Source organism: Lepidochelys kempii, chromosome 4 (assembly GCF_965140285.1).
Source record: "Lepidochelys kempii isolate rLepKem1 chromosome 4, rLepKem1.hap1, whole genome shotgun sequence".
Classification (NCBI taxonomy): Eukaryota; Metazoa; Chordata; order Testudines; family Cheloniidae; genus Lepidochelys; species Lepidochelys kempii.
Genome location: NC_136383.1, coordinates 105,929,885 through 105,945,166, shown reverse-complemented (window position 1 = coordinate 105,945,166; position 15,282 = coordinate 105,929,885). Strand labels below are relative to the sequence as shown.

Sequence of the window (15,282 nt, the reverse complement as noted above, 5' to 3'; positions counted from 1 at the left end):
TCAACATGTAGCTAACATGTAGTTGTCATTGCTACAGGATATTCCATAGTGAGGCCCCCACCTAAAGCCCAGTTCTGGAACCACTTCCGTGTTCAAAACTCCCACTAAAACCCTGTAGGTGCCTAAACTCACTTGGTACCTAAAATTGAAGTAAAAATTCCCTAGATGCCTATGTTTCTGCCTCTGAGTACGCATTCTGCTTCCTCCCTATGGGCATCCAGACACCTGTATCCAGAGTGATTCACAAACCTAGGGAAGACGGGCATTCAGCCACTTAACTCACCTGAGGGGGTCCAATCTGGTAAGCATGCTCAGCGACTGCCTATCAGATTGAGCCCCTATAGGTGAGTTTAATAGAAAAACTGTGGGAGAGAGAGGGAGGAGGTGGATCACCTTCCTCATAACTTTTAGCCTAGTAGTTAGGGCACTCACCTGGGAGATGGGAGACTCCCAGTTCGAGTCCCCGCTCCACCTAAGGGGGAGAAGGGATTTGAATAGGGATCTGCCACTTCTCAGGTCAGTGCTCTAACCACTGGAATATTGAATACTCTGATGTGGAGATATCTGGGCCAAAATTACTCTAAGAGAGAGTAAGAGTACACACAAGCATGAGACTGATTCTACAGCCAGTGGTTAGAGCACTCAACTAGGATGCGAGTGACCCGTGATCCAGTCTCCCTGCTCTACTGAGGCTGTCATTATTTATTCACAGAGTGACAGCTTCAACTGGAGAGACTGAGGGACTCCCTAGCTCAGACTATTCCTTAGCCCAATGGTTAGAGCACTCACCTGAGAGGATACCAAGATCAAATCCTTTCTCCCCTTTAGGTGGAGGTGGGACTCAAACTGGGAGTCTCCCATCTCCCAGATGAGTGCCCTAACCGTTAGGCTAAAAGTCATGAGGGAAGTGATCCTCCTTCCCATCCTCACCTCCCCACCCCCTTCTTGCTAAAATGACATAGATGCCCTAACTCAAAAGAGAGTTCCCAGCCAAGAACAGAAAGCAGAGATAGGCGCCTCCCTGCACCTATCTCAGAGAGAGGTGGGGCTTAGCCTTCTGGTTGTCGTCTCCCATTGACTACCTTAGGAGGCTCCCCACCTAGCATGCTGGCTTTCATGGATTCAATTCTCAGGTACCTGTCTCTCCCCATTCAGTATGTGGAGAGCCTACATGCCTAACTCAGTGATTTTTTCCTTTTGAGCATTTAGCTCAAAATCCTTTTGAGCATTTAGCTCATAGTCTCTCACTGTGATAGAAAGTCCATCTCTGGGTATAATTTATTCACATACCTCCATGCAGTAGTTCCCTCAAACCTCATAATAAACTCCACTTTCAAATTTCTATAATAAACATAAAGGAACAGCAGGTTTTTCCCATTCCTCTCTCCCAGGACATCACCAGCAAGTCACTCACCTGAGAGTCAATAGCAGCACTTTGTTCTCAGTTCCTTTTTCCACTGAGCCAGAGCCCCACTCTCCAGGCCTCCCTGCCTGAGATTGACCAGTCTTCCTGCAGCTCTTCACCCAGTTCTTCACCCTGAGGGCGCCGCAGCCTGCAGTGCTCCTCTCCTCCAAGCTGCCATGCTCCCTCATGATCCACCCTCCCTCAACAACCCTCTTGCTTCTCAGATAGCTTCTCCTGACCATGCTGGATCTTCTCCTTTTTCTAGGGCCACTGCCTGAGCTTTTCGCTTCTCAGGGGTCCTCAACTTTGATCAGTTCTCCCCAACAGCTTTCCTCCAAACTGCTCACTGGCAGCTCATGATTACTGCTCTTCTTCCAAGCAACTCCTCCTTACTACTTCTTTATCCTCTGGGTGTCAAGCATCTCTCAGCTGCCCCTTTCTGCATCACTGGGTTCTGACTCACCTGGTGTGCTTCTCTCTAGGACGCAGGTGCCCTCTCTTAAACCTAATTGGGGGCAAACTGACCAGTCCAGGTGCACTAGGGCTCTTCCCTCTTAAAGGGCCTGTGTCACCCTGTGACAATATATCTGAGTCAAAGAGCTTCATAGGATTCAAACAGACATTAGACACCCTGGGGCATAGAAGAATGTATGCTGTGATACTAGCTAGCCTCGTCATTGGACAGAATCCTACCACGAACTATCGATAGTAAGGAAGAAACTTTGCTTATGGGCATTTTACTGCTTTTATTAATATTACTGTAGTGCCTAAAGTGTGTTAGGTGCCATACAGGCACACGGCAGGAAGTCACAATCCAGGCCTTGAGAGTTTACAATCTGAAAACACAAAACTAAGACGAAAGGGGGAGGGGAAGTATACAACATAAAAACATACAAACTAAGTGAGCAGTGTGGGGATGAGTACACATTGTGTAAATTACAGGTTTGGGCCCTTGGTCCAGGTACTTATTTACTATTAGTTCATTTTTGAAAAATTCCAGAACTGTCAATTACAGGGACTCTTGAATCTTCCTTTGAAGCTTCTGGTATTAGTCACTGTCAGAAACAAGACATTGGATTTTGATGGACCAGTGGTCTGATATAGGATGGCAGTTCCTATGTTTCAGGTACTGATCTACGTCACAGGGGTTTTAGAAAAATTGATTTGCAAAGTGCCTTGTGATCGCTGATGGAAGTAATTATAGAAGTATCATCATTGTTACACATGGTTGACTTGTAAGAGTAGCACATTAACCAGATGCAGTTTTCAATTGACATGTCTGTTAACAACAGGGTAAGAAACAATAAAATAATGCAAGGACGATTGCCGGAAAAACTGAGCAACAATTCTTTTACCAGTGTAAAATGTAGCCATCAAATTTCTCATTTTTCCTTTCTTTAAATTTCAGCATTCAAGAAAAGCAGCCAAAAATCTGTTTTGAAGTTTGATTCTTTGAGACTCTGCTTTTCATCAAAATTTAATGTTCTGTTTCATTATACTATTTGCCATTCTCAGTAACACAGTCAGCTATTAGAAGGAAATCTTCACCCTCCAGTGTACATTTCCTCTATGTGGTGTAGAGTGCTATGTCGCCATGGGTATATAGGATCCATTCCGTTCCAACAGGAACAGATGTGCGTATTCATAAGTCTCATCTTTTCTTTTCTAATCTGATCTTCCATCTGACTGATGGAACTAATGCAATAAAAAGGGAGCCAAAAGAAGCGCAAAATAGGGAAAAGAGGTTCTCTTTTCAGTATGTTTATTTCTCTTCTAGCTCAAGCTGTCTGGAACTGCTCTCCTTACACTCAATGAATCATTTAAAATCACATCTCAAAACTTCTCCCTTTTCCTCCTCTTAATACTTCCATTGGTACCACTCAAATGGTTATTTATTGCACTGTGATATTTACCACTCAACCATGGTACATCCGGTTTGATAGCACCCGCCGTGCCTGCTCTTGTGCACTGACACTCCCGTTCTTTTTTTATAGCCCAACATAATAGTTGTATTGCTATAACCAGTCTACCTTAGATTTTTCTATAGGCGTTATCACTGTAGTGTCTGAGTAGAAGTTGGCCATGTCAGTAGGGTTGCCAACTTTCCACTCGCACAAAACTGAACACCCTTGCCCCTCCGCCGAGGCCCCGTGTCCACTCACTCCATTTCCCGCCCCCCCATCGCTCGCTCTCTCCACCTTCACACTCTCACTCATTTCACCTGGCTGGTTCAGGGGGTTGGGGCTCGGGAAGGGGTTCAGGCTCTAGCTGGGGTTGCAGGCTCTGGAGTGGGGCCAGAGATGAGGAGTTCAGGGTGCAGGAGGGGACTCCATGCTGAGGCAGTGTGCTGGGATGTGGGAGAGGGTGAGGGCTCTGGCTGGGGGTGCAGGCTCTGGGGTGGGGCCAGGGATGAGGGATTTGGAGTGTAAGAGGGGGCTCTGGGCTGGGGGGTGGAGCTGAGGTGTTCGGCTTATGGGAAGGGGCTCTGGAATGAGTCAGGGAGTTGGGGTTTGGGATGGGGTATGGGCTCTGGGCTTGGGGTGTGGGTTCCGGGATGGGGCCAGAAATGATGGGTTCAGGGTGCAGGAGGGGGCTCTTGGTTGGGGCAGGGGGTTGAGGTGCAGGGAGGTGAGGGTTCCAGCTGGCTGTGCGGGCTCTGGTGTGGGGCCATGGATAAGGGATTTGGGGTGCAGGAGGGGGCTCTGGGCTGGGGTTGGGGTGTGGGGAGAGTGTGAGGGCTACAGCTGTGTGTGCAGACTCTGGGGTGAGGCTGGGAATGAGGGATTTGGGGTGCAGGAGGATGCTCCGGGCTGGGATCAAGGTGGTGTGGAGGGCGGGAGGGGGATCAGGGCTGGGGCAGGAGGCTGGGGTGTGTGTGTGTTAGGGCTCCAGGCTCCAGGCAGTGCTTACCTCAATAACTGTTCTTATTTTTTATAAGAAACCAGCTTCAATACATGTGCTTTTATGGCAATTGATCATGAAAATTAATTAACTGCAATTCTTTACTGGTTTTAAAATATATGTTCCACAAAGCAGTAGCTATTACTTTTAGACTTGACCTGACATAATTTAGATAAGTCATAAATGCATTTTGAGTAATATGTTGGTAAAAACCTGTTGACCTATGTTTTAGTTTTTGCCAGTCTAGTCAAGAAGTCTTCAGTTCCTCTACATGACTAAAACTGAGACAAGGACCAAGGAACTATTGTAGAGAATGGGACTTAAAATATCTTTTGTTGACGGAGAGATTGCAAGTTGTGTAACAGTCTGCCTGAAATATGGAAACGATACTAAAAGTTGCTAGACAAAGAAAATTATGCAGGCTACCGTATCTGTTCAGCTTTGATTAACCTTGCTGAGATGCCATATGTATATTTTTTCCATATTGTGATGTTAAATATGAGGAAATTAGAAACACTTGTAGACCTACTTTTAGTTACTTTGTCTGACACTAAATATTAATTGACTAATACATGACTATGTTCTGCAAATATTATTTCTATTCTACTGTCTGAAAAAGTTTGAAGCCTTTTGAGTGAGCATAAACTGCAAATGACTTTAGAAAGAATAACTTATATTCTTGAATCTTCTCAAATGAACATTCAAGAGGGAATTATCTGACTGCATGTTCTCACACTTACTTTTCGATTTAATCAAAGATCCATTTGCAAATCTAGAACTTAAGGATTTGTGATAGTTGGAGTACCTGAAGGGATTTGGATTCATAAACCAACTGAGGAATTAAGCTTCGCCATTTATATTGCTTTTTTCCATCTGTGAAAGATGTAGCTTTGAGCTTTTTCATATTAATAGGAAATAATTTTTGTTACTGAATGCATTCCACCACACAATCACTATGTAACAGTTCAGGTTGCTCAATGCAACAACCACCAACTCAACATGAGAAAAATCAACAGCTAACTTGTGTTAAATACACTACACGTGAGCAATGATTTTATAGAAATCTGGCCCCATTCTACATGTGCACATCTCCCTACACATTCAAAAGCAAGTGTCTTCCCAAAACAACCTTGGAGCTGTCACTGGAGTGATAAGTGCATAACATTTTAAGAAATCTGAGGCAATCTTTAACAGCCATAGATGGTGATGCTAAATTTAAGAAAGGGAGAAAAGCTTTAAAAATTGAAGGGGCTAGTCAAAAAGTGAGGCAATTAAAATCCCTCGACTCAGCCTGAAGGGAACTCAAGCATGCCATAAGAGTCACAGAAGGCATTCTTGCCCACTAACTACAGAGGAAACAAGAAAGCAAGAAACTCAAATAGGATTGAATGTCAAATTTCAAAAGATTAGTCATGTCAAACAGGTAAATAAAAGTTAGAAATCCAGCCCTAGACAATTGTCAAGAACATAAACTATGGCAGGTAAAATGTAACTCGGCTCAGAGGGATTTTAAAGAGCAAATATCCAAATATATCAAAGCAGATAAGAAATTAGTTCAGCAAATCAGTATTAGGAAGCCTGTGAGAGAATCAGTTGGCGTACTAAAGCAGAGGTTTTCAGCTGTGGATCGGGGCCCCAAAGGGGGTCACGACTCTGTTTTAATGGGGTCGCCAAGGCTGGTATTAGACTTGCTGGGGCCTGGGGCTGGGTCTGAAGCCAAAGCCAAGCCAAATAATCAACAAGTTACAAGCCAAAAACTAGCCAACAAGCAACTCACAAGTCAATTAAGCCAAAAATAAGCCCAATTTCTGTGTTTTTTCCGCGGGTTTGGCACGTGTGGCTGATTGGCACCTGTTAACTTCTTCTATTATAACAATGTTCCCTCTCATCTCTGCTCATCCTCCCTATAGAGTTTAACATGAATGACTTACCTCCAAGACAGAAACAAGAATGATGTTGGGGGTTGAGGAGGAAGAAGGAAAGAAGGGTTATAGGGGGAAAGAGGTCATGTGAGGCATGTACATAGCCCTTCGCAAGGAGGGAAGAACGGAGACCCTGGTATGGCAGAGGGGGAAGTGGAGCACATAGAGTCCCTGACCTGAGAGGGAAGGGAGTAATAAGGGTGAACATAATGCTGCTGGTATGGTGAGAAGGCTGGGGGGAGCTGGTGCTGGAGGAGGGAAGAATGGGAGTCACACTGAACCCCTGGTAATGGGAGATTGGGAAGAGTTGCAGTGAGACCCTGCAAAATAGGGGGATGGGCACTGGCCTATACTAGTTAGAGAGTGTGTCACTATATACAGAGACAAGTCATGTTCAACATCCCATCAGCTGGTCATGTGAAAATTCTGGTCCTTAATGACTGCAGAGGAGACACAGTTTAAGTGTCACAAAAATGACAGCGGTAATTCGAGTTGGTTGAAAATTTTCATACAAAAGTTTTTTGAACAAAAAATGAGCTTTTTTAAAAAATGAAGAATTTTACAAAATCCATTTTGTGGTTATTTTATAGTTTTTGATTAAACAATTTGTTTTTTTCCCCTTCGTCTCTTCCCTTGTTTCTCTTTTTGCAGTGACAAAAAGGAGGAAAGGAGAGAGGAAAGGAAAACGGGAGGTGGCGGGGGGAGGTGGGCTGAAGTCAAACCGAACCAAAGCATCATTTCAAGAACTTCTGAAAAACCAAACATTTTCAGTAAAAACTTTCACCAAAATATAAAAAATGAAAACAAAATATTGTTCCTCTGAAAATCCTGCAGAATTAAAATTAATTTGAAATCTTCCACAAAAATGTATTGGCATTTTTCACCTAGCTCTTGCGGTAAAGCACAACAGCCACACTTCATTCTTCTGCTTCATATTTCCCTCTGAAAAGTGAGCTATGACACCCTATGCCTCTCCTGCTATGTGGTGATCACATTTCAACCCATTATTTCCATTATATTTGTACCCAAACCAAATCTGAATGTTCTTAGACATTTCCTATTAAAAATAAATCTGAGTCTGGACACTGGCCTCGTCACTCATCCCTACCCTTCAAAATTGTTAAGGAAATAGGAATTCCAGGGAAGGAAGTAGCACCTATAGGTGCACTCTGTGTATACAGAGGATGAGAGAAACCTTTGAAGGAACTGAGTGCTTGTGAAGTCCAGTAGAGGATCTGCTAACTCTTACATCTGTGAAGACCCATTCTTTTACAAACCCTGATTTTCCCTTAGCTGCAGGGCTTAATTTGTGCCAGGACTTGCCAGAGCTGAGCCCCAGCACTTTTAAGCATTGCAGTTCATAGTCCTGGCACCTCTGGATTTTCTGCATCAGTTTTGAATGTAAAAAAATTGCTTGAGCCCTGGCACCTAATTGCTTGAGCTCCAGCACCTCTTTCATTACAAATTAAGCACTGCTTAAAGCCCCCTTGCTGACAGTATCTGACCTCCATTTTCTCAGTATATTGCCTTTTGAGTTAAAAACCACTAAAAGCTGAGTCTCTTTGCCTATGGTTGAGTCCTGTGGTTCTACATTCCTATCCTAGAAGGGGATGCTAAAAGCCCAGTTGGAATCTCTTATGTGCAGTGTTGTTATGTGAACACAATATGAAATTCTGTTAACTCACCACTGCTGTATGATCTCCATAACCCTTGCCATAAAGAAAGGAGATTGATTATATGGGCTAGATCACAGCACTCAGAAAAGACTTCCGAATCTAAGCAGAACATATCTTGTTTAATTAAGAAACATCCCCTCTTCCCAAGTACCACTCTGAACTCATAAAATGAAGTAGATTTATAGCAGCACTTTACATGTGGACAGACTTAAAAATACATCAGGATAGAATATTTTTGTTGCTTCTTCCGAGGAGAAATTTAGTAGCAATTTTTAAGGCCAAATACTGAAGCCAGTAGGATTTTCCCTGAGTCAACTCAGTAAATAAACTGAGTTGTTGACTGCAGGACATCAGAACTTTACAAGGGAAAACAGGAAAGAACACTGATGAATTCTGGAATAATAGTGCCAAACCACAGTACTCCATTTAAGTCTCTTCTAAAATCCAGCTTCTTCCAAAGTGCCCACATTAAATGAATAACTTACAATTACAGCAAAATAATTTGAATGGAACCATCAACATGGCCAACAGCCTGATCCAAAGCTTAGTGCTTCAGTGGGAAGAAAGCTCATCCAGTGGTTAAGAAACTACTCTGCCAATTAGAAACTCCCAGTTCGATTCCCTGCCTCTGTGATCTTAGGCAAGTCACTTAGAGTGTGTCTCCACTGCAGTTAAAAACTTGCAGCCAGATGACCCAGGCTAGGGGGCTGTTTAATTGCATTGTAGATGTACAGGCCTGGACTATCATACTCTGCAAGGTGGGAGGGTCCCAGAGCTTCAGTCTGAGCGCACATGGCTCCACCACAATTAAATAGCCCCTTAGCCTGAGTGAGCTGGAATGGGCCAGCAGTGGGTGTCTAACTGCAGTGTGGACATACGCTTAGATGGGCTCCAGCCCACATCGGAATATGTACACTGCTATTTTTAGCCTTGCAGCCCAAGTCCAAGTCAATTGACCCTGGCTTTGAGACTTGGTGCTGTGGGGTTTTCATTGCACTGTAGACCAACCCTTAGTCTTGCTGTACCTGAGTCTACCACCTATAAACTGGCAATAATAATAGTACTTTCCTGCCTTGAGGGGTGGTATGAGGATAAATGCAGGAAAAGATTCTGATTCTATGTGCAACAGTTTCAGGGTAACTGCACCTGTATTCCCCCTCCATGATCACTTGAGGGCACCCATTTAAAGTTTCCAGTCCCCAGCTGTCACCTCTCTTGCGTGAAGACCTGCATCTCTCTCCCTCCTGATCAGGGTTTTAAGGCTGCACAGGCCCCTCCATTACAATATGATATCCCCTGTAAGCCCGTCTGCCTAAAGACCACTGCCTGTGCTTTTCTTTTTCTCCAAGGGCTATATGAACAGTGAATTGCTAGCAGTTACAAGGTACCACAGAGTTCTTTCTAAGCAACCATGTGTATTCTTAATGTAAAGCATTATAAAGAAAACATATACAAATAAAAAGATTTAAACTCATACTAAACATACCAAAAATTGCCTGTCTTCACTGTTGATAGGCCAGCGTCCCTTCCAACCCTTCCACAAGGGTTGGGGCCTCCCTTTGGACACAGTCATAACCATTTGCTAGTTCAGAAAGAAGGCCCCGAGCTAGTTTAAACCCCACCTTTTAATAGCAAAAGCCCTTTCTGTATTGGTTTCTGGAAAACCCAGTTTGAGCCAGTATATGCAAGTCTCCCCAGGGGGTAGTACCTCTCTGGAGGTGTTTACAACCTAAGAGATTCACCACCATACTCACACTGGTTTTTGATTCCTGGAGGCGCTGTGATAACTCTCACCTGGGAGTTGCATACAATCCCTGGCCCACAGTGATTTGTTGACTTAATATAATATGGCCTCCCAAAATATTTAATGGGGTTGCTACCTCTGTTACACTGTGGTAATGGGGGGCATATAGGTATCTTAGATAGTCTTTCCATTGACTTCTATGGACTTAGGAGCAGATCCTTGTTAAGTAATAATGTGCTCTTTTAATTTTTTTCTGTTGTGCTTCCTCTCTCCTTTCTGTACCCTTTTGTTGTCTCACTTGTGTCAAACTACATTCTTTGGGTCAGAGAACATGAGGGCTGCTCTAATTTATGTCAGAGCTACAGGGGGCTGAAAATGCAGCTGAAAATTTGCAGGGCTTGAGGCATTCCAGCCACTTCCCTTTTCTTCTGCTAACTTCAGCAGGGTATGTGGTGTAAGAGACCCTATGCTGGACCTATGCCACTGGAATATCACTTTACACTGGGGTGATTCTCTCTTGCATAGTGAAGCTTAAAACAGCCATGCTGCACTGGAAGATCTGGCCCAGAGTCTTTTAAATGGATTGTCTTCTAGATATTATATATGGGGTGGCAGAGAAACTGTGTGTGTGCCTATGCCTATAATACTGGGGTGACAAAGTCTTTTGGATGATATTTTTAGAAGCATAGGCAAAACTCATCTCTATATTCCCCCACACCCCCGCCTTTTGTGGTTAAGATGTTTTATGCCTACAGCAACTTCCACAAATTACTGACTCATTTTTCTCTTCTTACTAAGATCACTCTTTCAAACCAAAATCATCCTGTAATAAAGCACGTTAATAGCTGGTCCCTGGCATTGTATGTTTAATGAAAATAAATGAATTCTTTAAAGTTGGTCTGGATTTCTCAGCAGTAGCTTTGTAAAAGGTTACTTTACAGATGTGACAGTCATAGTGAAAGAGGAATATAACCTACTCAAGACATGAACCAGGAAGTCTAAACCTTTTTGTAGACCTAGTGAGTTTCATTTAGCCTTTCAAATGGAACATGTAAATTGCCTCTGATTTCCCACTTTAAACTAGTAACAACATATCCCAACCAATGATGCCAGCCTCCGTCGGGTGTGTTTGGGAAGGGGGATGTAGGAGAAACACAGACTTCGTGGCTCAGATGGTCTGCAAACTGCTTGAACATCTATACTTCAACACTTTAACCCAAACCTACCAAAACTCTCATCTCCAAGTCATTTCCTTCTGCTCAGCTAATAATAATACTTGCATTCTTGAAACTGTTTCCCTTGCGAATGATGTTTCCCCCATATGCGCGCACACACACTTTATATTGGCTTCACTGTAAAAGAAGACATTTTCCCTAAAAAGAAGGCCAGACATAAGAAACAGTTTGATCATTAGACCATCTGCTCCTGATGTCACAGCAAGTACAGATATGTAATTTCCATTGAAGTCAATTACAGATTTCTGTGCCACCAAGGCCCAGTTTGGAGGAGGAGGTACTCCAGAAGGCACTATACATTGATTTCCCTCAGGAGAAAATGCATCAAATTAATCTAAGGAGGAAGTGTATTAACTTATGTGAATAATATTTTTATGGACTTAACCATTACTTTTCAGCAGTACTAGATGAAGAAGTGATTAGATAAAAATCACAGGATTGACCATTCTTTCAATCTGAAGACTCCTGAAATTCTTAGGGTATATTACAGTAGCTGCAGTCTCTTCATCAAGTACTGCCAGTAGACTTGAATGTTCCACAGAAAAATCACTTAGCTGTGTTCATTGTGATAATAAACACAGAAATATTTACATTTTAATTCCACTTCAACTATGGGATGCTTCAGAAAGTACAGGGTTTGTTCCGAAATCAGGTGTGTAGATGACCCTCTGATCCATATGATGGGGTAAATTATCAAAGCAAAGCATGGGGATACATACACAGATCAAATGGTTTTAGAAGGCTTTTGCTTTAAATTATGGCAGGCATCACAGCATTCAAAAGAATAATGGAGAAAATTAGAAAAATACACATTGTTTGTGGCCCAAACAACATATTGTATCCTTATGTGGTAGGACTGGATAATTCTTTCCATACAAATCCTATTTCTGGTTCTTCATTAACATGCAAAGTTCTTCAGTTGTTTTCTCTACAGTGCCTTATTTCCTGATGTTTTCAATACATAGTATTTAAATATTTTTTTCTTTAATACAGTGGGACTACTTATATAGTGAATTAGTTAAATTCTTTAGAGAATTGGAAGAACAGCCCAAAATAGCATCGGTGCAGTGCAATGTGCACAATGATATTTGGGTTAGAGTGAACATCTGCTTATAGGGAAGTGCTTCTGTTACAAAAAATAGTCCATTATGGACAAACAGGAGAGGCAAACAGGGGAGTTTTACGGGGCATAGTTATGTACTTGTGCTTGGAGGTAATGGGACTTGATGAGTGGCGTGATTGGCCCACCTGTTCATTGTTTGTCTCTAAGTGGCTTGGGTTTCAGGCCCCTGAAGAGGACCAGTAAGAGAGTTCTGTTTGTTTGTGCCTCTGTGAGGAGTGTGTGGTTTCAACCCTTGGGTCTTTGAACAGACCTAGTTTTTGAAGTCTCTGAATGACTGATCCCTCCTTTACAGCAAGGGGGTGCTGCCTAGCATCAAGATTTAGAATACAAATCAGTCACCACGCAACATCATGAGTGGGCAAACAGGAATAGCAAACAGGGTTATTTCTATATTTGGTCCCAATGCAACCTCCATTGAAATAGTATGTCCACTTCTAGTGTCCACAATTCAAAAGGGATATTGATAAATTGGGAAGGGTGCAGAAAAGAACCACAAAAATGAATAAAGGATTGGAAAACATGCCATATAGCAACAGACTCAAGGAATTCAATCTGTTTAGCTTATCAAAGAGAAGGTAAAGGAGTTACTAGATCAGACTATAAGTACCTACGTGGGGAGAAGAAATATGATAACAGAGGGCTCTTCAACCTCGCAGACAAAGGATAACATGATCCAACAGCTGGAAACTGAAGCTAGAGAAATTCAGACTCAAAATAAGGTACACTTTTTGTATCAGTGACGGTAATTAACCTTTGGAACAGTATATCAAGGGTTGTATGGATTCTCCATCTTTGGAAACTTTAAATCAAGATTGGACAGTGTCCTTAAAGATACACCCTAATCCAGCAGTTCTCAAACTGTGGGTTGGGACACCAAAGTGGGTCATGACCACATTTTAATGGGTTACCAGGGCTGGCTTAGACTTCCTGGGACACAAAGCCAAAGCTCGAGTCCCACCGCCCAGGACCAAAACCGAAGCTTGAGCCCCACCGCCTGGGGTCGAAGCTGAAGCCTGAGGGCTTCAGCCCGGGTTGGTGGGGCTCACATTACAGGCCCCCTTTCTGGGGCTGAAGCCCTTGGGCTCTGGCCCCCCAGTTCAGGGCAGTGGGGCTCAGGCTTTGCCCCCCCCCCCGGGGTGGCAGGGCTCGGGTGGGCTCAGGCTTCCGTCCCTCCTCCTGGAGTCGTGTAGTAATTTTTGTTGTTAGAAGTGGGTCATGATGCAATGAAGTTTGAGAACCCCTGCCCTAGTTCAACCACAGCTATTGGACTTCACCCAGCAATAAATTTAGGGAAGTTCTATGGCCTGTGTTATGCTGGAGTTCAGACTAGATGATCACAATGGTACCTTCTGGCCTTAAAATATATGAATATATATTTACACTTTAAGGCCCTTTTAGACTGCCAGAGTGGTTTAAATCCATGGTTTAAATTAGTATAAATGAGAATCAGGCCCTATGCTTTTAACACTTCTGTTACATAGAGGTCAGTTATATTACGAAGTCTCCTTGATTATCTTCCTTCTCATACTGTTTGATTTCATATGTGATAACATCGTGAAAACAGGCAGAGTAAAGGCTGCTGCTAGTTCACAATAGTAGATTACATTCCATTATTTGATGTGAACTTCCTTTGCTGAGGAGGACTCTAGGTTAACTTTCAGAAGTAACTTTGGAAACTTTCAGGCATAGCTCCAAGAAAAAGAGGCACAAGTTGAGGAACTGATATAATTTTTTGACACCACAACCTGCATATTTTTGCAGGCAAACACAGCCAAAGCCAGTTGCCAAAACCAATATTGATCTAGTCCTTCATCCAATCAACAAATGCCATTGTTTAGGAGATATAACTTTTCTTGGTTAAAGTTCAAAGCTAAACTCCAAGGATTTTCAAAACTATAAAAAAGAAAGGTTTTAGGTTTCCAAAAAAACCTGGCTTGCTTTCAGTCTCAGGGGGTATTGTAAATCATTAGAAAAAGTGTCTAAATAACCTCAATAGTTTTTAGATCTAAACCAAGCCCAGAACAGCAGCAAAGCATATATATATAAAATAATAATATATATAAATGTAATGTGTTCTACAAAGTTTGTGTCCCAAAAAGCTACTAAAGCTTTCTGGATCAATGGGATTCCTTTTGAATCTAAGGAAAGAGAGTTGTACGGTAGGATTAAATGAAATTTGCAGGATCTCTGAGATACTGATAATTGTCTGCTGTTCCACTCCAGCAGAATAATTCATTATTGGATACAGAATTCCATGATCTTCTATATATATATATATAGTAGTTGTAAATCTGTGGAATCACTTCCTAAGCATGAGATTTATATAACCTTTTCCTGTACGTGTGTGTCCAAAGTAACAGGTGTGTGTCACGATAACAATACACAGCCAGAAATAGACAAACCCACAAGATTAAACACAGAGATGTCGATGGTTTTATTCACTTAAAGGATCTAAAGAATCTTCCCATTTCAAACCAAGCATAGGATTCTGTATTCAGCCTCCATTTAGGTCAGTGTCAGATGCTAAACAAGCTTTGGACACCACATCACCATTTAGGCTGTGTGGCAAATTGCCAATGCATTTATTAATCTTCTGGGGCATGAGTAGGGATTTAGGGGGAACTGCTGCTAAAAACAGTTTTGAATGATATTCTATATTCCTAACAGCATTAAGAGAAAGTTTCTTTAGAAAACAGCCATTTCTATTGTCCTGTCTTGGAAGAGCATTACATAGTTAGGATGTATCTTGCCCACCCATTTGGTGCTACAATTGGATCATTTTTTATTGCCTGTTCAACTGCTGGACATGAGATGCACCATGATGCCAGGAAGTTCAATTTATAACTGATATACGGGGCACCTCATTTAAAGACTTCAGCTTTGCTGCTGTTCTAGGATTTGGGATTTTGCATTGCCAGCTTTATGATGAAGTGTTTGGAATCAGCCATCACTTCCAGTGTTAATACCAGACACCAGCCTAAATACACAGTTGATGAAGAATCTCTCTACTACTGGCTGCTTACTGTATTGAGTAGGGATAGTATTTCCATCCACCCTCCATTCTCCTGTTTCAGGCCCAAGACAGTCCCTACAGAACTGAAGCACTTTTTCCTCTTTGTGTGTGTGCGTGCATCCACATGTGACTAGAGGTGGTGGTGGGGCGGGGGCGTTCCATTTAGTCCATCTACAGAACAATAGTTGGGATTATCCCGCAACAGTACAGGAATCCTAGAGCTAACTGGTTGCTTGGATCAAGATGAAACACTCCATGATGTG

General features: G+C 42.6%; 1 protein-coding gene across 1 annotated transcript in view; it reads left to right on the top strand.

The window, feature by feature from the left end:
* SMIM20 (small integral membrane protein 20) overlaps positions 1-7,058 on the top strand; it is an 82,811-nt gene extending 75,753 nt beyond the window's left edge. Inside the window, exon 4 of the mRNA XM_073342349.2 lies at positions 6,880-7,058. Coding sequence (XP_073198450.1) covers positions 6,880-7,051 — 172 coding nt within the window. The 3' untranslated portion in view covers positions 7,052-7,058. The remainder of the gene's footprint in view (positions 1-6,879) is intronic.
* The last annotated feature ends 8,224 nt before the right edge of the window (positions 7,059-15,282 follow it).